Source organism: Dendronephthya gigantea, unplaced genomic scaffold, assembly GCF_004324835.1.
Source record: "Dendronephthya gigantea isolate DGI-Jeju-01 unplaced genomic scaffold, DenGig_1.0 000018F, whole genome shotgun sequence".
Classification (NCBI taxonomy): domain Eukaryota; kingdom Metazoa; phylum Cnidaria; class Anthozoa; order Malacalcyonacea; family Nephtheidae; genus Dendronephthya; species Dendronephthya gigantea.
In genome coordinates, this window is record NW_021163028.1 from 489,520 (window position 1) to 514,741 (window position 25,222).

The 25,222-nt window shown below is 36.8% G+C and overlaps 1 protein-coding gene and 1 long non-coding RNA gene across 3 annotated transcripts in view; one reads left to right on the forward strand and one right to left on the reverse strand.

Moving 5' to 3' along the window:
- LOC114520778 (small subunit processome component 20 homolog) overlaps positions 1-25,222 on the forward strand; it is a 121,104-nt gene that overhangs the window by 19,303 nt on the left and 76,579 nt on the right. Inside the window, exons 10-20 of the mRNA XM_028541111.1 lie at positions 2,499-2,662; positions 2,758-2,951; positions 3,558-3,698; positions 4,139-4,425; positions 4,943-5,461; positions 6,781-7,045; positions 7,326-7,460; positions 7,790-8,061; positions 8,793-8,866; positions 9,507-9,715; positions 10,422-10,561. Coding sequence (XP_028396912.1) covers positions 2,499-2,662; positions 2,758-2,951; positions 3,558-3,698; positions 4,139-4,425; positions 4,943-5,461; positions 6,781-7,045; positions 7,326-7,460; positions 7,790-8,061; positions 8,793-8,866; positions 9,507-9,715; positions 10,422-10,561 — 2,400 coding nt within the window. The remainder of the gene's footprint in view (positions 1-2,498; positions 2,663-2,757; positions 2,952-3,557; positions 3,699-4,138; positions 4,426-4,942; positions 5,462-6,780; positions 7,046-7,325; positions 7,461-7,789; positions 8,062-8,792; positions 8,867-9,506; positions 9,716-10,421; positions 10,562-25,222) is intronic.
- Positions 21,832-24,843, reverse strand: LOC114520785. 2 transcript variants are annotated; one of them, XR_003686728.1, is made up of 4 exons: positions 24,526-24,843; positions 23,005-23,292; positions 22,483-22,675; positions 21,832-22,247 (listed from the first exon to the last, which is right to left on the reverse strand). It is a non-coding gene; the product is annotated as an uncharacterized LOC114520785 (long non-coding RNA). The 2 variants fall into 2 exon arrangements; XR_003686727.1 differs by lacking the exon at positions 24,526-24,843 and having other exon boundaries at positions 23,005-24,065.

The window sequence follows — 25,222 nt, forward strand, 5'->3', positions numbered from 1 at the left end:
TATCATGCATGCACGGTGTAAAATACAGTGTCAAAAGACTATCAAATTGAGAATTTATGTAAAACCTTAGCAAATTGTCCTTAGACCTTACGCTTTCACTACATATGATTATTATGTACTTTAACAAAAATAGCCTGAACATCAACTGTCCGTTCTACAATCTGTGTATATATATAGAACATTAATTCAGCGTTGTTGCATCAGTTTAATATGAACATTGACTCATTGTGCACGGTCAGAAGATTAAGGTTTTTTAATCATTTTTACTTGTCTTATTTAACAATTCTTTCGTCCTTTTGCTAAGTTCATAGAAAAGGTTCGAGAAATCTATGCCGTTCCTGTGAATTTTACGACATTGCTCTTCTGTGGTAATGGTTTTGTTTAAAAGGAATATACCCCTGAACACCCGACTTTTTCTCGAACATCGCAAATTCGCATTGGCTATCCGGCTTTGATCAATATTCACGATGGAAAACTTAAGGAGCGATTGAGTGTTGCTTCTAACATTTGTGTAGCAAAAAGCGAGTAAATTCTCGAGATTCTACGCAATTTATTTTTGTGTTAAGCATGCATTACGAGAATTCAGTAAGACAGAGATATAATTTGGACGGTATATTATTCATTAAACAGAGAGCTAGGAAGAGACAACGCTGTGCTGTTTATGTATAGACATCTCTTACGTGATCTCTTATCTCTTACACCGCAGTTGAAATTGCGACTGCTTTGCATGAGCGACCAACGTAACGAGCGTAATTTGAGTGGGTAGTAATCTACCATCTGCAATCGCGACTCTTTAATTCACATCTATAACTATAGAACAAATGTTTATTGAAAATACAGTGCTAAAGGAAGCATACAAATTTTGCCATATTCGTGTGTGGTACTGCATTGAGCAATTGTAATAATAGAAATCAAACCTCCGTTTGATCACGTTTGGTTCGGGCTTATGTTTAACCTGCTTCTTTAGATTTTTATTGGCAAAGTCAAAATCCTATATGTTGCGACAGACGTCTGGTTGCCTAGGTATCGGGAGGGCACTGAAACTTTGCGCTATTCTTGGATCTCTAGTTTTATGAAATGGGCGAGAATTTGTGACTTGAGTATGTTTTCCATGTTTTCGCAATGCCGGCGTGATTCTTTGAGAAACATATCACTTAAAAACAGACACGGTTGCGACAATTAAAACCATAGGCTAAAAAGTTCTAGCGTGATAGCGTCTCCGGGCAGTTTCCCAATGGTTTAAACAGTTGAAAGCTACAAAATAAGGAGACGAATACGTAAATTTGATAGGATTTCTATGACTATAGATTCTGAGCTTTATAGAATTGATTTCAAAATTCTATTATATGTAACTTAAGATCGAGTCACATATAGAAACTTATATTATCAGAATTATATATTAGCCAGTGGCGGATAGGGTAGGTCAGAAACAATTAATGCTGCAATTGCTCTCCGACTAGCAGAACAGAATAAAACACGCTAACATGAATTTGTGGGAGAATGGGTTGTCGGGTTGAAGTACTCCGGTAATAGTTATTTACAAAATTGTACACAATTTATCTATAGATATAAAATAGGCATAGGGTTGTAATCTCCTAGCTTGAATGTCCTAGGGGCTAAATCCCCTAGAACTAAGGAGTGATAATCCCCTGTAATTGAAGTTGGGGTGCTAATCGTTGTAAAATGAACGCTATACTTACATGCCGGCTTATTAAAGTATTATAATATGATTTAGAGTATAATGTAAAAAATCCACCCAACATTTTTATTTTCGTCCTCAAGCCTGTTGTAATCTAAGCTTTAATCACTGTCACCGTCTTGCTTTCGACAATCTCGCGCATGCGCAGACAAATTGCGCAGACAAATTGCACTTTTGTTGCTCGAAAGCTGCCCATTTTTATTTGATAAACAAAATGTATTAGACGATAAATTCATTAACAGTCACCTTTAGCTCAAGTCTTGCAGAATGTAACTTTTTGAACTGTCTGGTCTTTTTTTACAATATTATAATTAAGAATGCAATGTTTTTTATGCGCTTGAAATTTGGCTTTGAGGGAAACAAAGGCTCTGGAACAATTGAAGTTCGACAATTGAAAATCGACAATTAGTCGTTCACCCCGTATGGAGTGTTGTAAGACAATACAGTAAATTAGCCAGAATTTCTGGCTTTCCTCGCTAGAGGATCGTAAGCTCTGGGAGCGGGCTTGTTGTTGAATAAAGTCTTTTGTCAGTCTTTTGCAATGGTCGTCAGTCTTTTGCACTGGTCATGGCTTTTTAGGATACCCAAAAGGTCAAAATGTGGACAGAGGACTGGGACGGACCCTAACCCATCCCCGTTCCCAGGTTCTTTGCGTGCTGCGCACAGTTGAACAAAGATTAACTTTGATTACCCACTCTTGAAAAGCAATTGAGTATAGGGATTTTCTACCGATTATTTTTACCCTGATAAAGAATCTTTTATCACCAATAATAGGTAATTTATATTATTTTCTACCCAGAATACTGTACGGCAAGATGCAGAGGTGGACTGGGGCGGGAACACGCGGAAAATCTGGTGCTGGCGCTCGACGTTCTCTGGTGCTACGCTTCCTGAATAGTTGTCATAACGACGAAATGAAGGTGTTCATTGACTTGATAACCCATGGTTTTAAGGAAATACACCGTAAGTTGATAGACATATATCGTTTTGTCAAGTGTATATATTTTCCGATTTGTCGAACAATAACGTAAAGTAAACGAAGGTGTTTTTCTCTTCAGAATGTGGACAAACACAACCTGTTGTCGTTTTAACAAAGGTGGTTCCTTTAAGAAAACAACTCGGCTTCCTTAATATGTTTTCTCAGCTAATTGAAGTACTTGGTGCCCATGCTTCCCAATATGTACCTCACTTGCTTGAGATTTTGTTCTATTGTTTGGGCTTATGCAAGGATAGCTTGGAACAGCGAGAGAAGGTGAGGACAAGGAATATTGTATTCAGGCTGCCTCCATGGAATCTAGCAAACAGTCTAAATATTCCGCGTTTCCAGACGCAATATTTAGGATCACACCACCTTACTGAGAATTACTCTGCCGAAATATTAAATAGACGAAACGCATAGTCATAGAATTTATTCCAAGCGTGAACATAATGTGGTATGATATTATTATTAGACCTAATTACTAAATATCAATTTTGTAAAATTTACTTCTTCCATTTGGTACTAGTTCATTTTTTCGGTCGTGGTCTTCTTGTTTCCTTCTTTAAACCTATGGAAAATGTTGTGAATAGTTTCAAAAAAGAAATAGATGAAAACATATATCCGTATTCGAGTATATAAACTAAACAAGTAGATCCAACAACAATGCTGTATGTACGCTAGCCTAATATAATCCAAAATTTTGGTGGCAAAATATTGTATATACAACGTAATATGTATTTTGCAACCAAATTTTTAATTTCCATTTGAGCTATTTTATAGCTGTTTACTGTCGCACTGATTATATACTTTTAGTGGGGATTAGTCCATTAGTTTAAATTTTATGTATTTTATGTTTAAATAACTTATTCAATTATTTAGGTCGACCCTCGATGTTTGCCAAATCTCAGAGCTGTTCGTCAACTCGGTATTAAATGCCTGACAAAGTTTTTCGAAAAATTTCCAAATTACGATTTTTCTTCCGTTGTGGATAAAGTCTTTGAATCGGCGGTTTTACCTCAGGTAAATGGCACCACGATTTTTGTATATCATGCGATTATAGATAAAATTTCATGATTATGTTACATAAGGTATAATGACCGTATCTAACGAATTCAAACTGGTACCAAACTACCAAAATTATGGTACCAAACTACCAAAAAAGGTTTACCAAAAAGTAGCTAGGCGTTTTATACTGTCCAGCAGTTTCAGTTTTTAAATTTACAATGCCGAACTCATAAGTAATGACAGTAATGATAATTTAGTTTTTTCGAGGATCTGGGTTCTGATTGGTTGATTTTTGTACTCAGATCAGCTGGGTGCGCACTCATCTAAAGAATTTTGCAACCGGCCTCCCCTCCCCCACCCAATCTACCAGCTCTATAAGCTAGACAATTTGTGAAAAATAAAATTACAAACAAACAAACAGACGTAGATAAAGAAATATTCTTCTTTTTATTTAGATCACAAAGTTACGTTTTGAATCTCTTCAAAGTCCAACCTCGTTGCTTCGTCTTCTGAACGCTTGGAGCAAGAATCCTCGCTTTCATCATCTTTTAGGTTATTTGCCTTCCGGTTCGGATGAAGGACTGCTTCATCACGTATTCGCATGTCTCGCATCAGATCACGTGTGCACACCTGTGGTAACTATGGTGATGGAGATAGCCGAACGTCTGTTATCCAACGGTGGCGAAGCTCGTCCGAGTCATGATGAGGAAGGCCAGCAAGGTCAGATGTCTTTCGAATCTAGGTGAGTTGTGGATTTTTATCATTTACACTTACAGCCCTTTTTATATAGGAGCTTGCTGGTTCCAGAAGACGATTTTAGTCGTAAAGCTATCACTATAATTATGATACCACATTTCAAATACCTTTTTTTCTAAAGAAGAATATCGCAACATCTGCCTGACTCTTGTGCTAGTGTGCGGATTTTTTTAAGATAATCGACAGACAGAAAAAAAGTTAAAAGAACCATGTTAATGAATTTTTTGTGTTAGGAATTAAGTATCTATTTGAAATGGCGATACTGTATATAGCTCGAATTTTCTATTACACGTACACGGCAGAGCCGTTTATTTTAGACCCATTCAGGTGCACATACCCTGCATGGAATAATTTGTAGCCCACGGCCATTTCACTGGATGTATGTAGTTTTACTGTATGAAACGAATCTCGCCGAAAAACAATCAAATCGGCAATGTTATTTATTTACAACCTAAATGGAAAGGAATGCAGAATTTCTTATTGCATATACGAATGTCTTCCAGCCAAAAGAATGCATTGGAAGATACCTCAATCCCCTTTGGCACTGAACTTGTATTGCCCCACGTTTCAACAATTTTGGATCATCTCAACAAATCCATCAAGCAAACAACCAAAGATATGTCTAAAGCCAGAGGAAAATTGGCCAAAATCTCACCTGTATCAAGTACGGAGCTCTCGGTGTTGTCAAAGATCAGCCCGTACATCGTGGATCCTGAACAGTCCTTCACGCTCGTTCGCTTGATGCTGCCTATTCTAAACGCGACTCAGAAAGAAGAATCTCAAATTGGAATGCTTAGATCTATTAAGAACCTCCTGAAAAATGTTGCAGATCCAATGATTTTCTTCGGACAGTTTTCAAGACTGTTCTCCAGTCTACACAGCAGAGTTGCGCGGACGGAACTTTGCGATGTTTTCACCAGTATAGCTGAAAAAAGAGTTGCCTTATCCGAGTATGCGCAATTGTTACATGGACTCAATTCATGGGACAAGAAGCAACTTGATGAACCGAATTTCGAAATCAGGTAACACTGATCATTTATGTCGTATGAAATTTGATTGAAATAGAACAAGTGTATTCGTTGATCAGTTAGAAGATGCAAGCTTGCGCACTTCAAAATCCCGGTCACTTTATTTTAATTTCAACCTGTTATATTTTATTAATTCTTGGGGGTACGTATCACAGAGTAAGTAATAAATACAGAGCTGGAAGTAGGTGGGGCATAGAAATTAAATATTGCGGTTTTTTGTACCCGCTTTTTTACCGACGCGTTGCTCGGTAAGTGCCTGAAACGTTCAACATGACTTGGATTTCTTGGTAAACGCCTGCTTAAACATTTTTGATAATTGAAGCTTTACAATATCGTCATTTATATAGCAATTTACGCACATTAGATATATTGCAGTATTGGTAATAATTCTATAATCTCAGGCGCTTCGGAGCATGCGCACTAAAAAGTGAGTGCACTAGTCCCCACTGAGATGCAACTCTGCATCTATTATTCGCCTATCTCTGGTGACTGCATTTTTTGGGGGGGGGGGAATAAAAAAAACTCTGGGAAAAATTGTCGACCTCTACTTTCTCAGGCCCAATCAATTCCTTCCAGCATCTGAGATGCATGACGGTTAGAATATACAAAACTTACCGAAATAGTCATGTTTCGGAGCAAAATTATATAGTTTTCTTTAATTTATATTAGTTTCGGATACGTATTGGTATAGACCTGACCCCATGTATAGAAACCTTGAATATTTAAGACTGCTGTTTAGTGCATTGAAAATGGACCTTTTGCATTATAGGCAACTTTTTGATCTTCGCGAGATAATCCAATAAAATCACCATAGCTGAAAAGAGCGTACCAAAATTAGTAAAAATGCAAAGTTTGGTTGCGAAATGTCGTAAAATACGGGAAATATGGCCTTGCAAAGTTTGCAAATTTGTATACTTTAGTCTAACGCACGGAAATTGCTACCATTTTTGGCCCGAATGTGGTAGCAATTTCCGTGCGTTAAACTAAAGTATACAAATTTGCAAACTTTGCAAAGCGATATTTTCGGCATCTTATGACATTTCGCAACCAAACTTTGCATTTCCACTAATTTCAGTACGCTCTTTTCAGCTGTGGTGATTTTATTGGATTATCTTGCATAGATAAAAAAAATGTCTATAATGCAAAAGGTCCATTAAGGTCAAGTGTAGTTATAAGTATAGCGCGAAGATTAACCGATTAAAATTTTGGAGTCAACCTAATTGTACAGTTTTATACAACCCTTTGCCTGCCTCACCGTTTTGGTTATTTACCATTTTGGGACGTTCACGTTTACCATTTTTCGAATCTACTAGGTTAGAGTCGTTTTCACGCGCCGGGAAATTGATTCAAGCGCCAGAGACAGACCCCGACTTTGTCATACCATTGTTGCTCAACGCTACGTATACAACGATGAAAACCAGTGACTTGGCACTGAGGTATAGCGCCATGGGATTTGTAAGGACGGTGGTTGATGTGGTTGAAGGAAGAGACGGCAGTCGGCCAGGGAACTGGTTCGATGTTTTGGTCCTTGGAGGTCTATTACCCTCTGTAAAAGAGGCTGTGAAATTGAAACACGAGGTGTGTTTTTCAGAATTACTGCAGTTTTCGTCAGAGCACGAACAGTCGCTTGGTAAAAAATATGTAGTTAGACTGACCAAGACGCAAACTGCTCAAATATAGTTAGACTGACCCCGCCTGGTATAAATTTGGCAATTTATAAAATCAGGTGCGACTCTTTATGTGCATCCGACCAAATCTGGTAACAAAAAATACCAGATCTGGTCGCATTGATTTTAATGCATGTATATTTGATATTTATACTTTTCAAAGTGACATTTTTAGGGATGTGTATTTCTAGGGATCTAGAAACGAATTTGTACTCATTCTTGGGAGCTTGGTGAAAAGATTTGATCATCCGAAATTGAATGTACTCAAACCGTTAGCAAGCGATGACGCCGAAGTCGATTTCTTCGAGAATATTGTTCACATTCAGGTGAGTTTTGATGCGTGGAATACCGAATAGCACAGAAATTTCATTCACGTGGACGCCACCTGCCTTCAAATTCTAGTTGAAAATGACATTTTGCCCTGCGTGATCAGAATTTTATCATTGTATCGCACTTAAGTTGTTTGTATTTGTTTGTGCGTGCGGTATAAATTTTCAGTCGTATACAGTTATACATGCAGTTATTCAGTTATTTACCAATCAAATCACCCTCTCAAAAAAGCACTTCGTCTGAAGAACTGTATTATAGGTGTATGTAAAGTCAATACTATCTTGTAAGCCAAAAACATTTTAATTATTTAATATATATTGTATAGGTGCATCGTCGAATCCGGGCTTTACGGCGATTGTGTAACGCGTGCGCAGAAACATTGTTTCCAAACCAAACGCTGTCCTCAATCCTCCTTCCTTTGGTGACACATTTCGTGTACGAATACAAAGCAGTGAAAGATCACAATGTCGTCACCGAGGCAATAAACGCAATCGCTGCCATAGCAACGCAACTGCCCTGGCCGAAGTACTCCGCGTTACTACGTCATTACTTAAGACTGTTGCCAAGGGAGAAAGAAATACAAAAAGTCGTTGTGAGGTAAATACTTAAGGCGGATTTCCACTTACAGCGAAATCGTTCGCTAGCGAAATATTAGAATATTTTCTTTTGAATTGAGAACAGTCAAGTCGAACTAATTTATTTATGCTGTTAAAATTCAAAAGAAAATATGCAAATATTTCGCTAGCGAACGATTTCGCTGTAAGTGGAAATCCGCCTTTACTGCATCAAAATAGCCGCGTGCATCTAAATAGCTGCGTGTGAAGCTACGTGTGTGATGTGCGTGTCTTGACAACCAGTCTCGTGCAAGGCGGGGTGAATATACCTTTAGCCTCGAATTCAAATTATTCATTTCATTTTCAATTGTATTATTGATAAATGTAATATTATTATTTATATTTTGTATTATATTTTTGGTTATTTCAATCAGAATGTTTTTTATCATTTTAAAACAAAGTGTTAACTTTTGGGCTATAGCCTACCTAAGCCACTGTTGAATCCATATTAAAATTATATATTATTTTTTATATTTTGGATTATTATTATTATTTCTATTAGAATGCATTCACTGACTCCTGAACATCTTAAATTTAAGAAATTTGAAAGAAACGGCTACATTGCACATATAGACCACGTTACATATACTAAAAAAGGGTGGAAAACCCTATTATATAGGAAGATATTTTCGAAGGTCAATGAGTGATTTGTACTGCATTTTTGCCAGGGAATATACCCTTTCTTAATTTCATACTTCACAAACACTCTTTTAGGATCGTTGTTTGCGTCTTGGAATCCTTTCATTTTGATCTCACATCCTTGCAAGATGCAGATATTGAAAATGAAGGTAAGTTTTAATCCGGTTTTCAGTTAAAGTATAACAGCAAGACATTGTACACAAATGACAAATGGTCCCCTCCTTTGAGAGATTAACTTAAAGATGGAGATGTCTATAGCTACATCTGTCAAAATGGTATATTTAGTGTGTATATATAGAAAATGAGAAATATAGTTAGCTGATTAAAACCACAACTTTCAAAAACAATTCACAACCAATTTTTTCAATTTTTCTTTCAGTATTGCTTTAATCATGTGTCTAGGGTTAACCTCTTGATGTTAGTCAAATATAAATGGAGTTTATGCCCAAAATGAGACTTTTTGTGAGGTTTAAATAGTTGAGATGTTTTGGTTACTTTAATTTTTTATCCAAAAAATGCTGCTCGTTACATTTAACGTTTTTTTCTATTTCCGAAATTCTGCAAGTGTCTAGCGATGTCAAATCACTACATGCATGTGCATAAAAAATTAAAAGTAAACTACTAATTAGCAACTTTTCCACACCCGGAAATGCTGTAAGATGCAGTTTTGTTACAAAAGAATTTGTTTACGTATATAGTATCGATGTCCTTTTGGAGTATTGATGCTCTTTTTTTCTTGATTCATGCTGAGTTGTTTGTATTAACGATTTATTCTTTTTTTCGTTGTAGGTCAGCCTGATTTTGATGCTGTAAGCAATGCTGGGTTTGAGGATGAGAAGGATACCTCAGAGGAAATCGGCTCTAAAGGCGAAGAAGATGAAGCAAATATTGATAAGGCAAATGAGGGTATTGAATGTCCCTTGGCACTTAAGTTAAAGATCCATTCCAATATTACGACTCGAATATTGCCACAGCTTCATAAGTGTTTGACTAAAAAGGTAGGAAGGTTTTACCCATTTGTTATTGTTGTTAGCGATCAATGGCGCTGTTGCTGGGTTGGGGGATATTATAGCGATTAAGATTTTGACCAGACTATCGAGTTCGGTTGGTTTTGAGAGATTTCTGAAGAAGAATCCACAATGTGTTTAGGTTTGTTATTTAGCTAGAGAGATATATTAGCTCTTCAAACTTCCCTCAAAATTACAACAGCGATAGAGGGAGGGATTTGTGCTAAAAGGATAAATTATGTATTTTTTTTCCCTATGAGAACAGTCATGCAAATTCAGAAGCCATTTGACGTCGTGCAGTAGCGATCGAAACGCTTATTTTCGAGAAACTTTAGCGGCTGAATATTTAACACCAATTTTCGAGCTAGTCAAGTTCACTACGAAAAAAAATATACTCATGCATGGTAATTTTTGTCTGTCTGTGTTAAAGTACTTCGCATACGAGGAATGAACAGTATGCTGATCAATTGTCTCCTCTAATTCCCTATTAAAAATAACGTGTTTAATAATTAGGAATTTTAAAAAATTTATACACAAGAAAATCGTAATTAATTCGTAATCGTGATTAATAATAATTAATTCCCACAAATTGCCAGTGACACACCAAACCACCCAAAAATGTTTATAGAATAAGACTTGTCTCTTATTTTTTTGCTAAGCATTCTCTTTTAATCTGTTAAACTGTATTTTTTGTCAGATTGAGTCGAAGGATTTTCACCGTCTCAGTGGCAGAAAAGAAGACGACGATAATGAAATATTACGTGTTCCTATCATACTGGCCATGGTTAAACTGTTGCAGTCTCTACCTAAGAAAACACTGGAAACCAATCTGCCTGGGTGAGTCAAAATATCTCATTTGTTATACTATGTACGTAATTCAGTCACTAATTTTGAAATTCACTGGTGCTGTCATAATTTTTACCAGGCAAATGTTTGTAACTTTTTGGAAGTAATTTTTGCTTTGAAAGGAAGCGAAATTTGTTTCCGAAAATAAATGCGCATGACATAGCTAAACAATGTTAATTAAACTTATTAATTGTTTAGCAACGTGTTTCCAAACTGCATGGCATGAGCAAAGTGCTATGCAAAGATGGTAAATAAATTGCCCCAACATGTTTTTTGTTTTGTTTTGTGGACTTGACTAAAGTGGGCAATTTTGGTAGCTAACATTGCGTAACAATGTTGTTTTCTGTAGCAATGCTTCAGACTGCATATGCAAATTTTTTAAAAAAGGCAAATTCCAACCAAAAACCTTCAGCTGGCGATGCGTGCTCGCTAGCTTCTGGTTGTCGTGGCGAAGCGCGTCATAAATTCGCATTCCTCTGCATTTCTGCTAATGTTTTACGAGTAAAACGACATTGTCTTCTGTGTTTAAATTTTCATAGCAGGACGCGCGAAAAGTTTGTCTCATATATAGGCCGGCTATGTTTTCTATGCGACGAATGATTTACTTGGCCGAAACTTGCAGACGATTGAATAGTTATGACGCTCTGTGTGTAAGTGCCTTTTTTTTTAATCCGTGACTTATCCACTCGATTAAATCTCTCGAAAGACGGAAATCGCGCACCTAAAATCGCGGCAAAAAGCTCCCGTGAGAACTGGCCTTCAGGGAATATGAAACCTTTCAGATCTTTCCGCTTTTCTATAAAGCTTGCCAGGGGGTTATATCATATGTACGTATTTTATGACATGCATGGTTCGGCCTGTACAAGATTACGATCATTATTTCGGAATATCAATATATAGCGACTGCATTAATTGATGCAGACATTTTTTATATCATATTCTTCTCAATTGCAATGTTTATCAGCGAAGTTAAACAGGTTTTTTTTTTAAATTTTTTTGTACATTAGTAGATGCCAGAACAATATATCTTTTGGTTTATGTTTTGTTGATTTCGCGTACAATATTGTACGCAGATATGACTAATTTTCACACCATCGCCATCGTTATAACATAGTTGTAGTGTAACAATTTCAATAGCAGTAACAATATTAAATATCATCGTGGCGCTCAAAGCAAACTCCCTGGGAATTATAAAAAATACATAAAAAATACGTTCAAATGATATACTGTATCTATAAGTTAACCAGTTGGAAAAAAACAGCGCATTAAATGTCATCGTAGCGCTACAATTCTTAAAATGACTTTTTAAGTCTGTCAATTAAGGACATATCTATATGTACATACGAAATTAGGCCAGTGATTAAATATTACTAAGTAAACAGCAGACTAGAACGTTGCAAGCTCATCTAACCTAAACATGCGCTATACAGAAACAAATGCATATATATAAATGAAAAACTTAACAAGTTGCGACTTATTTTTTCCCTCACGTATCAATGGCCCTATAATATATAGTCATACTGTAAAATCTTGTAAACTCAATGACAATGACTGAGGCTTGAAATACAAAACAACAGTTTTGCGGTAAATAGTCGTCTCGTCTCGTTATTTTATCGCTATAATATCTCGTGTTTACAAGATCGTGTTTTTCGGAGTATGTTTCATTCAGTCATTTTAGTAAAATGATTGTCTATGATAATAGATTTTTACTGTGGCAACTAAATATAGGTTCTTAAACTATAACAAATTGAAGGATTGTCAAAATTACAATCCCCAAAAATTATACAAGCAAAAATCGTTTAGCATGCATGCATCCTATAGCTGCCAATATCTGGCATTCGCAAAATTTTGACTGAAGTATTTAGAAGTAGAGTTAGATAACAGACATACATATCATTCATAGTTGCATCGTGTAGTCATTTTAGTACTGACATCGTGTGCTGTTTAATCTATATGACTATATTCTATATTATACTATTGTAATCGTTATAGTATATCTGGATTATTTTTGTATTTATAGCTAACTTATCTGATAAACCCTTTTGTATATTAGTGTGAATTGTGGTTGAATAAACCATCTATATCAAAACGATTAAATAATAATTAGAAACTTATGGGGTTCTCATGGCGACACAATAGCTGATGTATAGACTATAGTTAAAAATTCGCACCTAAAATACGTAAGTTAAATATTCGAGTGGTCTACGATAAAATCCCTAGACGCTTTAGTTCGAAAATATTTGGGAAATGCAGTCAGTTCGTACATGGTAAAAAAATATGCGAAAAGTTTGGTTCGCTTTAGATATGTATCGGGGACTATAATATGTCAAAATTTTTCAAGGGCTAAATATTAAGTATTTATATACATATAGAAGAAGGCCATAGTTTTCTCTCACGGCCAGCTGACCGAGGGCGAAGTGTGTATATGTAAACAATGGCGAGAGATGTAAGTTCGTTTGTTTAGTCGCCAAATCCGGAGATCCATTGAGCTTCTTCGAATATAATCTCTTTAAACTCTTTCAATATATTCAGAGATAAGTTTTTGCAAAGTGTCATGACGCTGTGGGGATTGTGATCTCAAAACAACGCGATTCCAAACGTCGTTTAAATATATTTCAAAACACGCCGGCGCATGGAATTTACACTTTTGAAATGCCGGTGCTAATATATTTGCGACAGCTAGTATCTCCACTATAATATACACTAGCTCGAATTAAAAACAACACACTTATATAATTGGTGATATGACTAAGTCCGGAGTGTCGGTTTTATTGTGGCTTTTGATACAAACCTTCGTATATCTGAACGAGGATTTTGTCCATGGGAGTTTTTGCGAAACCGACAGCGATTGTGCGTCGAGTCATAGACAATTCTGTTGCCGAGTTAACAGCCATTCGAAAAGAAAACGATGCAGGGCTAGCTGTATTGGACAATATTGTGCGACTCATGAGGATTGTCGTGGTATTAACGAGTGCTGCGGCGTTTTAAACCGTTGCTCGGCCTATGGATGTGCCAGCGAATGCTTGACGAACTCGGATTGTAAATCTGGCACTTACTGCTGTCGCAAGAAAGACATACACGAAAAGAGCGTTTGCTTACGGAGCTGCGTCGGCGAGTTTTGCTATACGCATATTGACTGTGGCGGGCAACACGAGTGCTGTAGCGGGTTACATCATTGCAAAACGCACGGATGTCGCCACGAATGCTTCGCTAATCAAGACTGCGCGAACAACACTGTTTGCTGTGTCAAAGGGCACGATTTTGACAAGAACAGCTGCCAGTCCTCTTGTCTTGGAGAATCGTGCCAGTCTGACGGAGATTGCGGACGAATTGATCTTTGTTGTGGCTCGGATTCCTATTGTACAAATAAGTGTAATGTCGATTCCAAGGAGTTGAGCGTTTGGGTTATTGTGACGATCGCTTTGGGCATTTGTTTCCTAGTTTTGTTGCCTGGGTTGTTAGGTGTTTATTGCCTGCGAAAAAGGGGTCATAAGAGTCCTACGGAAAATCCTGCCGTTGATACACCATCTGAAGTGAAAAGTAAAGATCTTTCTTTGACGGCGACTTCTAAACCCCAAAACCGTTACCGTCGGCCAGCGTCCCTTCCCCCGCCACTCCCCCCGCCTCTCCCCCCGCCGTCTAAACCGCCATCTGTCGATCGACCCATTCAAGAAATCCGCGATCAGACATGTACCGCTAACGAGCCTGAAGCCAGTGCCTCAGCAAAATTCCCTACAAGACCTAGTAAAGAACGGAGAAAACCCCCCGAACCCCCGGCAGCGAAACCCCAGGAGAATCCTCCAGACCCAACATCCAACAAAGACGAACCCCTGCCGCCTCTCCCGCCTCGCGCAACGAGATACAGAGACCCGCCTCCTATCCCATGCAGTGTGACGTTAACTAAGGATCGACAAAGGCCTTCCCCTCCCCCTAGAAATCGACGGTAACTTGGTATGTACAAGTCGGAATGAGGTGAAATATTTCGCCATTATCAGGAACAAATGAAAGAATTTCGCTCAGACTATAATTCATTCCGTGCAATTTTAGCGTATTTTCGCGCTTTGCGATCAGCACACACCAGATCTGATTTACCTTTTGCGAAGCAAGTGAAGAGCTCTATATAAAGTACTTTGTCAATTTTGGTCATGAACGCGATAGTACATTTAATCCCACATGCATATGTTCTAAAAATATCTCCCAAAGAAATATCTTAGGATTGTTTGCTGCATGCAATGCCATTTTCAACCGCATCGTAGCGAAGCGTAGCGTATGTCATTGTTTCCTGAAAAGGCTAGGAAAAATTACTTTGGAACAAAGGAATGCTACGTTTTGCCACGATACAGTTGAGATGAAAACAGGCCTCAAGAAACGGATTGAGATATAACAATGGATTATTTACGCTATGTATAATAAAAACACTATAAAAACTTTATAAACAATCCATAGCTTGCTCAATAAAACTCTTCTCATAACGATGTAAAACGGGAAAAAGGTGACCTTTGAGCGATGGCGAGAGTACTTACTGCACTCGAATATTTACACCACAGATGCCGAAGTCCAAAATCATCCGCTATTATGAATAGGCGTTACGTACGGCCATTTGCATTATGCGCATGCGCTACCGAAAGATAAAAGTAGATTGGTTACCGTAGCCACCAGGCTTATATATTTTAGATGCGTAAGAAGATGAACTATGGCACAGGTGAAATATGTACCAATATGGTTATACCAAACCCCCCAAAATTGTACGAAACTCCAAATCACACGATTTATTGCGCAATCTACGTAATTTAATTGCTGGCAACTGTCACTAAAAGTTCTGGTGAGTAAATCAATGGAAAAAATTATAATTGAATATTTTAAACCGGATACTGAGAAAATCACATAACCGCAGATAAGACTGTGGTCTGGGATTTTCTAATCTAACGAGTGCTCAGTAAAAACCAGTGTGAATTATATCATAAAACAACAGCGTCAGTAGCGAAATTGTTCTCCCTTGGCAACGTGCGTTGCTATTCGCGAAATCTTTTATTAATTATTTCTAAAAAATCAAATAACCTTACCATTTCAGTGCAAATAAATATTATAAATATTTAATTGGATATGTATTACCTTTATATACAATATTAAAGTTCCTCAGTAGCGAACCATTCAGCGTTCATGATACTGATATTTTTAGTCTGCTCAGAATACAGACCTGTCTGTTGAACCGGTTTGGAGAAATTGTCCAGCTTGGTTATAACCACCAGAGGGTAATACTGTTGGTGATAGGTTTTCACTTGGGTGGGGTTGCTGAGTATGATGAGAGTTATGAGGAAACGTTGCAAAATTTGTGCTTGGTTGCCAGGTTGCTGTGTCTTGGTTTGGGTTGATAATCCCTGTGCAAGGTGTATTTGAATTTCTTCGTGAATTCTCTGATATGCAACGATGGTACAACAAATACGATGTTATAGCACCTATGATGGTTAACAGTATTCCAATAACAATGAATCCAGTCGCCCAGTCGGAAAAGGTGTCTGAACACGAACAAGTGAATGATTCGGACTTCTGTTTTGGCGCTGGGGTTTGATTTAGGGTTTGCTTCGGGGTTTTCCTTGATGTTTTAATTGGATTCAATAGTTTTGCACAAGCATTATTTGGGTCACAGTATTCCCCAGGACCTGCACACTGATCGCCACCTTTCTCGCATCTTTCTCTGACGCAGCTCCTCCGACAAACATTTCCATGAGCTCGCTTGCAGCAATACTCCGAAGCAGCACAGTCAGAACTTGTTTTACACCGAGAGCAATTTTGAGAGTGAATACATTTGTTATTCATACAGCATTCACCCTCACCTCCGCAATCACCGTCGGTGAAACAGTATCGACCTTGGCAATTGTAAGGCTGGCATATTCTGTCGCTATCTCGAGAATTTTTACAACAAACGATTCGTAAATGCCTGAAGTTGCTATAACAGTCGCCATTAGTATAACATTCGTCTATAGCCAAAATGAAGCCAATTCTTCCCTTGAATATTGCGATACAGGTAAAGAAAAGAGTCAGCGATGTTTTAACCATTTTGTTGCACGATGCTACATGAAGAAATTATATAAAAGTATACGGGAGCCAACAGGTTTCCCTTGAGTGTGCTATTTCCTTATGCAAAAGTTGTTGTTTTTCTTACCGTTTTGAATAATTCTTTTTATACCCCCTATGTCGCTTTCACAATTCATTTATTGTAAAAAAAGTGTCGGGCATATTTTGAAATGATGATCCAATATGTGATTTGGCCACACTCAATGCTTAATATTCCATCTATTTTTCTAAACCACCTCACTTTGATCAAAAGCGTAATGATTTGCATTAATAATTCCGGCTTTGCTCAGTTTATTTCTGCATCAAACACTTCTTGGTTCGTTAGGAATTCCTAAATATTCCGCATGTAAACTAATTAAATAAAACAAATACTTGGGTGCATTGCGAATGGTTATTTTTAAGTAGGTATTTGATATCCTTCATTGTCAGTCCTTGAGATATTCCGGGATTGTTTTTTAACGCTGAACAGCAAGTAAGATAGTATACCGATTATACCAGCCATCATTATAACGAGTACAATTAATGCGATCGCCCAATCTGGCATATTTGCCGTTTTCGTGCTCTTGTGTGGATTATTAAATTTCGTGATTTGCGTTTGGGTTTCCCATCCATTTGTCTTTTGCGTTTGCTTCGCGGTTGGGTTTTTAGTTTGTTTTCCGGTCCTCTGTTGCTCTAAGTTGATTTTGGTTGGAACCAGCGATGTCGCACATACATTATCTGAGTCGCAATATTCCCCAGGGCCGGCACATTGATCGCCACCTTTATCGCATCTCTCCCTGACACAACTTCTACGACAAACATTACCGTGTGTTCTTTTGCAGCAATACTCAGACGAAGCACAGTCGGAATTTGTATTACATCGTGGGCAATTTTGAGAATGGATGCATTTTTTATCGATGCAGCATTCGCCATCACCTCCGCAGTCACCGTCTGTGAAGCAGTATCGATCTTCGCAGTTATAAGGCTGACAAATTCTATCGCTATCACGAGAATTTTTACAACAAACTATACGTAAATGCCTGAAGTCGCTGTAACAATCGCCGTTCGTATAGCATTCGTCTATGGCCACAACCAGACTGATATGTGATAAGAAAACACTGCAGCAAGTTAATAGTATAAAAATCGTGAGAGTTCCTCTAGTCATTTGGCTCCTTCAAAACTTCCCATGCATACAAGAACAGATATTCGCTTAACTTGGTTTATCGCCTTACTGTTGTTTTTGCCAGGGGGTTTCCTTACGCCTTTGTAAAACAAAATATAATATAGTTAACGACGGGGGACAAAACACCTAATACACATTCGACATTAAGACCGAAGAAAATCCAAATTCGTTCAATACGACAAATTAACGCAGATGGGTTCAAATTCGACACTGATGTGCTGCTTTTAATCTATGTCATCAAACTTGGAATAACTTGAATTGGATACTTGATGCAAAGTTGTGATGAAACCCTATCAAAATTTTAAAGAAACATGCCGTGTTAAAAGAAAGGTAATAAAATCGAGAGGAAAGTGAATCGCAGAAAATTAGTCATGAAAATGTTAAGTTCGCATTTTGAATGTAACAAAAAAACTGCATGTGTCGTGGTGCCTGTAGTGAATTAAATATTCTGCTTATAATTGAGAATGAGCAAGCGCCGTACTGTATTATTCTGAATTCATTGACCAGTGCTCAGGTGTCTAAAGGAAACTTTTTAATGTGGTGCACGTCTTCTCTTTCTAAAGTTTGTGATAAAAACCCCCCACCCCGCATATTGATTTGGATCAGCTTGTGAATGAGTTTGGCGAGGTTTTGAGCATTGCGGTACACGTCTGTTGAATATCGCCACCTACAGCTGAACGTACTTCATTTCGTCAGTTGAAGTCATCATGCAAATGCTATACTTGTGAAATTACGCGTTGATGCATTAAAAACTAATCACAAAAATCATTATGTCTTTTAATTTTTTGGTTATGTTCCTGGAAAGTTGCTCTTCCGATACCGATAACTATATACTTACGCTTTATTTGAGAATTTTAGATCTGTAAAAACCTCTCATTTGTTTCAAAAATTGCCGAAAGATCTTAATGAGTACGGATCAACAAGAGGCACGGCCTTTGATACGGTAGATCACTAGGTTATATATGTTATGATAAAAATATTGAAATAAAACTTTGGTGTTGGCGGTACTGCGTTAATTTAAAGGATAAAGTCTTTTTGTCGGACAGAAAACAGCTTGTTTCAATAAACCAAGTATACTTTCAAGTAGTTCCCCCATGCCATGCATAGAGTTCATAAGCTGAAAGCTGAATGATACCTGTTTTTGTTCTTCTGCCATGAGTCACTGAAATCTGACGCAAAAACCACCGAAGACAGTCATGAAGAAACAATCATGCTGCTGCTCTAATATAGAATGAGCTGTCTTCCACTTCAGATTAGACGGTGTGAAACAGTTATTGTTTTTAAAACTCGATTAAAAACATTTTTTTGTGTTTAATTTACTTAGGATAATTTTGATTTTGATCCAAAAACATACATATATTTCCTAATTTGCATATATTATTAAGACAGTTCATTGTTTAAATAAGAACAAATTGGGCAGAAAACATGAAAGCTAAATAACAATTATTATGCTGTAGCATCGATTCAAACACAACTTTGATGATGGGAAAATGTTATTGTTTTAAGGTTTAAATATATTTACGGGGAAAATAAAAAGTACGGTAATAATTGTAAAACTCCAAATCTTTTTAATTATATAATTATATTGTATGCATATCCTCATACACTAGTGAAAACGAGTTACTATTTTCAATCACATTTTTTGAACCAGTAAGACAATTTGCCCAGACTAATTATACCTAACAACATGTGATGCGTACTGTTACTGTTGTATAAATTTTCACCTTTGAAGCGCTAGTTGTGAAAGTCATGAAGAGTCATTTCATGGTGTTGGTTTGCTTGCAGAAGTTCCCCGTGTGGGTAAACAACTCCTGCTCTGCTCTTGTAGCGCGATTTGCAATGTCGGTGCAACAAATAGGATACAAGCGCGAAGATGATGACCAGCAGTAATCCAACTGCCACAAATCCAATCGCCCAACCAGGAAACGGATGAAAACACGAGCAAGAACATGAATCTGACTTCTCTTTTGTCGTATGGGTTTGTTCTGGCGTTGGAATTTGTTTTGGTGCTTGAGTTTGTTTTGGTGTTTGCTTTGAAGTTTGAAGTTTCAAACGTTTCGCGCACATATTTTTCGAATCGCAATATTCCCGACGACCTGCACACTGATCGCCACCTTTCTCGCATCTTTCTCTGACGCAGCTCCTCCGACAAACATTTCCATGAGCTCGCTTGCAGCAATACTCCGAAGCGGCACAGTCAGAACTTGTATTACATTGCGGGCAATCGTTAGAGTGGATACATCTTTTATTCATACAGCATTCACCCTCACCTCCGCAATCACCGTCTGTGAAGCAGTATCGACCTTGGCAGTGGTAGGGCTGACAAATTCTGTCGCTATCGCGAGAGTTTTTACAACAAACGATGCGTAGATGCTTGAAGTCGCTAAGACAATCGCCATTCGTATAACATTCGTCTACAGTGACAACCAAGCTGATGTTGACTATGAATATCGCACTCCAAGTTAAGAGAGAAATCAGCGCAGTTGTTTTTAACATTCTGTTGCTCCCTGAAAGTAGTAAGAAATTATACAACAGCGTCAATGGCGAAATGGCTCTCGGTTTCTATCGGCAAAATCCTTCATTAATGATTGTTCCTATGTAGATTCCGATAACCTTACCTTGCGTGTCGGCGTCTCAATTCCAGTATTATAAATAAATAGTTGGATTTGTCATATATTTTTTTATTGAATATGGTATTGGTTTTCCACTTTGATTTTCATGTTTTTGAGCCAATTTGCTTTAGGCAAATCCTCGATAATATGCTTTCCAGTTGTTTCAATTTGTTGGAACCGGTTATTTTGTTTTACTTACTTTATCGGAATTGCAATATATATGTCCCACGGGACCAACACGTTGAAGATGTAACAAAAATTTCTTTCGCTATTTCGTATTTCGTTATTTCGCAATTTTTTTTCGCCTTTCGCTACCCAACTTTTTCAAAAAACACTTCTCGTGTGTTTACTTGAAAATTCAGAGGGTAGAAATGTCGAAATGGTTTACATTGCGAGCAGTCTTTAAATTCGATGGTACTTTTATTCATACAGCATTCGCCCTTACCTTTGGAATCACCGCGTTTGAAAAGCAGTATCGACCTTGGCTGCAGTTGTAGAGCTGACAAATCCTGTCGCTATCCTGAGAATTTTCACAATAAACTATGTGTATATGTCTGAAGCCTATAAGGTGTATTGCAGAAGTGTTTGACGACCTATAGCTTGCACGCATTTTTGCGGTTGGTTATGCCGCACTCTATATGTTTGCGGATTCTTACTTTTAAATTCCTTGAAAGTGGTGACAACGTTCTCAGGCATTTCTTGTTTGAAGCCTGCGATAAATGACATTAGTAAAGATACATAATTCATCAATTTGTACAAAAGCCCTGTGAAAAAGTCGTGTCTCATTGTATATCGCATACTACATACTTATAAAAGTTGCGCCAAACCGCAATTTGCCTATAGAAGCAGATATGTATCAAAGAATTAATATGTATATACTCCAGACGTACTAAACTAGGCAAAAAATAATAAAATTGCGTTAAATCGGTCTTCCGCCGATATCAGAAAGGAGGAATGGGAGACGGGTGAGGGTATATGGTTTACCCGCTTGTTTATTTTATTCAGAGTGTTTGTTTTAGACACACTGTTATTTTTAGGGAGTTATTTTAACACCAAAAAAGGGGTCAAAAAAAAAGGTTCAAAATGAGTAGCTTTTTGGAGTAACAAATAACTCCACTTCTGGTGTTATAATTTAACACCGCTTTTGGAGTTAATTTAACTCCAATTCTGGACATAAAACATAACTCCATTTTTGGAGTTAAACACATTTAACACCGTTTTAGGTGTTAGGCCGGTTTTCTACTATATAGGTAAATTACTTCGATCGAAGGAAATTTTTCGCTTGATTTTCTTTTCAATTGTGATCTATCCAGTAAATCTGCCTCGGTTTAATTTCACAATTGAAAAGATAAATAAATTGAGCGAAATATTCCGTTCCATCGAAGATTTCTACCTATATATAATACCGATCGAGTCAACAAACAATGCAGCACAAATATCGTTATTATATTATTATAATATTGAATACATGAGATCAATTACATTTCTGTTTGAGTACAGCAAGTCAACTACGCATTAAAGGAATTGCTTCTATAGTATAGCTCTTTAATACTTTTTATTTACACTTTAACACACATGCACATTTGCAAAAAACTTAGAAAATGTTTTTAAGTGGAGTACCATGCATGCCTAAAACATAATGGTATAGTCATTAAGACACTGGTTGTTCAGTTCTACTAGAGTTCTACTAAGCTAAGACTCACTCTACCAAGATGATGACTTGGCTGTATAAGCAATACTGATCCACGTTTCTTCTTTTACAATTTTCCTCGTAGTAAAATTTTCGGAGGTTTCCTGTTGTGCCAATTGCACGAAACAAGTCTTCAATCTACGAACAAATAGAAAAATTGCATGTATATGAGTGTAAATTCGAGTAGTGTGCTTTGTATGCATATAACAGAGCACATTGTTCAACAGAACTTCAAAATCTATATGTTCTATGTGATCCACAATGCAAACATACTCAAACAAATAAGCAGAAACATGTGAGTATAAGGAAGGAATAATTTCAAGTAACTTAGGCTTAGCTAATATAAAAAGAATAGGAAAAAAATTCCACATACCTAGATTTACTGCATCATGGTAAGTTGCTTCGTCCATTGAGAATTGAACAGTTATTTTGGGGTTGTTTTCAACATCGTTTCGCTAGGTTAGGGCCTGGTTAGGGCTTTCTTGTATTGAAATTTGTGTTTGAGTTTCCCATTGGCATTGCTTCTTCTACCCTCTACCGGGCATTGTGGACTCCTTCTACTGCTTCTAAAGATACGAATTCGAATTGTTATAGACTGTTAAAATATCCCAGGAACTTTAAGGTAAATATCGGAGGCTCGCGATATAATGTATTCATGCTGATCAGAAACAAAAAAATACTTCGCCGTCAGTTTTGCGACTGAAAAACTCTTTTGGCAAGAGCCCCACAGAAAAAATAAATCGACCAGCATCAAAAATTATCGAAACAACTATTTGAAAAACATTTTAGAATCAAACTATAAGAATCTTGCAATAAATTTGTCTGTTTTTGCAGGCCAAGTTAACACAATAAAAAGGCGGGAAGACTAAATGCAAGAAAAACTTCAAATATTTACCTTAAAATAGCTCGCACTAGTCGCCAAATCCAGCTTTTCGCATCCAAAATCGCAAGTCCTCTACTAAGTTTACAATTTTCGAATGAAAAGTACCGAGAAAGAGAACTTTTTACGGAGCAAGCGAGGGCTTCGTGTGTACTTTGCAAATATTTCGCCAAGAAAGACCCGGCCACTGAGCTGTATAAAGACCTGAAGTCTTAGCATAGGTGTCCCTGGCAATTCAACCCACATCATGAGGTTTTCTTTTTCTTGATTAGTTGACTCAGTTTGTCTTGATTTTAAAATCAACTGTCAAAATTTAAAATGAAAGTTAATGTTAGGATACTATCAGTAATGTTTTTGGCTTTATTAATTTATGAACATATTCTGTGGTAGCTAACAAACACTTATTTCTTCAGTTTAATTAATCCATGATTTGATGTTGTTGGTGATTTTGTATAAATGTTATTGAGGTTTCCAAGTGGGACAATGGAAAAGACATATAAATTAATTATTTTTCATACATGAAAATTTAACTTTCATGAGCCCTCAAAAATATTAATTCAAAAGGTCAAATTTTTTAACATTGATTTCTGATTAAAACCTGCCTTGCAATACATATTGTGTATAATTATAGCTCTAAATTATCTGCACAGTTTAATGCTTGATTCGCATGATCTGCACTGTTCAATGCATGGTTCTTTGACAGATAATATTAACACAAAATAGTTTTTTCAAAAAATTGTATTTATAGCCTTATGAATATATATAGCTTCATAATCATATATAACATGTTTAAGGGTCAGTTTTGAGAGATGTATTACTTAAAACTTTGTAGCATAAAAGACCACATTTGATATGGAAGACTGCAAATCACCAAGCTTTTAAATGCCACTTAACTCTCACATATATATGTTATCCAAAAATGCACCAATCAAATGTTTATAGCACTTCTTGGTTGTGTAAATAGCTAATGTGCATTTGAGCATTACACTCAAATATTGACCACCTTTCAGACAATTATTAAAAAGAACCAGGAATGGATATTACAATGTCCCATATTACCTGGTTATTTTAAGGTGATCCTGAGTATAAAAATAAAGAAGATTCATTGCAAAATAATTAACAAAAAACAGGAAAATGTTTATTATTTGATTTATCATAAACTGAAATAAACAAGCATGCTTGGATTTTTTGCACATAAAGAGGTTAAAAATAGTTTTATTGAATAATTCATGAATAAATCATGTTTTAAAGTACCAAAAATATAAACCTGGGGAATTCGCATTTCCATAAATATATCAAATGAGCTCTTTTATATAGTTTGTTTGAAAATTTGATTTCGAAAAAACTTCAATTAAGGCCTTTCAGGCTAGAACTACAAGACCGTAAGTTATGATATCTTTAATGCGCTGAATACCTTATTTAATAATGCGCTATACGATGTATAACGATCGGTTGTCAATGCTTTACTCCAGCCGATCGACCATGTATTTCGCTATTTAATGATTGATTCTATGACATTTATCGTTATAAACTTACCAGAACTATCCGAGGCAATCTTTTCATCACGTATTCTGATGTAGTAAATGATTTCAATTAATACAAGATTTTGTTCAATTTCAATAAAAATTATCATTAACGCGATGTGCATCACCAATCTTCACTCCTTGTTTTCAAATCTCCATTATGAATATATAATGAGAGGAATTTAACTCCAAAAATGGAGTTAATTTCTCTAACCCTCTAGATGGGATTATTTTTGCATACTAATCAACGTTCGAAGACCTCGTTACTCCACCGAGGAGTTAATATAACTCTAAAAGTGGTGTCAAAATAGCACCAAAATTTAACACCCCGAAAAATTAAATTTGGGGGTGTTAAAATAACTCCCTGAAAATAACAGTGCATGCATGACAAATTTTATATGCGCATTATTGTAAATCCGCGCTGCTTTTAAGTAAACAACCTCGACACGCTGTCATGTCATGCGTTGTCTCTGTGTTGATAAACTGCTCTCGTGAAAGTCCTTCAAATCCTCTAAGTATATAAACTGGCACCGAGAGCATTTTGTGTCGTTCAAGCTTTATCCGTTTAATCCTAGGATAACGAATACCGAAAAAATGATATGCCAGACACTCCTATCAACAAGGAAGTATGGATTTGAGATGGTTTTATAGTCTAAAATTGACGAATAGGCAACGCTATTCGAGCAAATGTTTAAGAAAAAGCAAATACT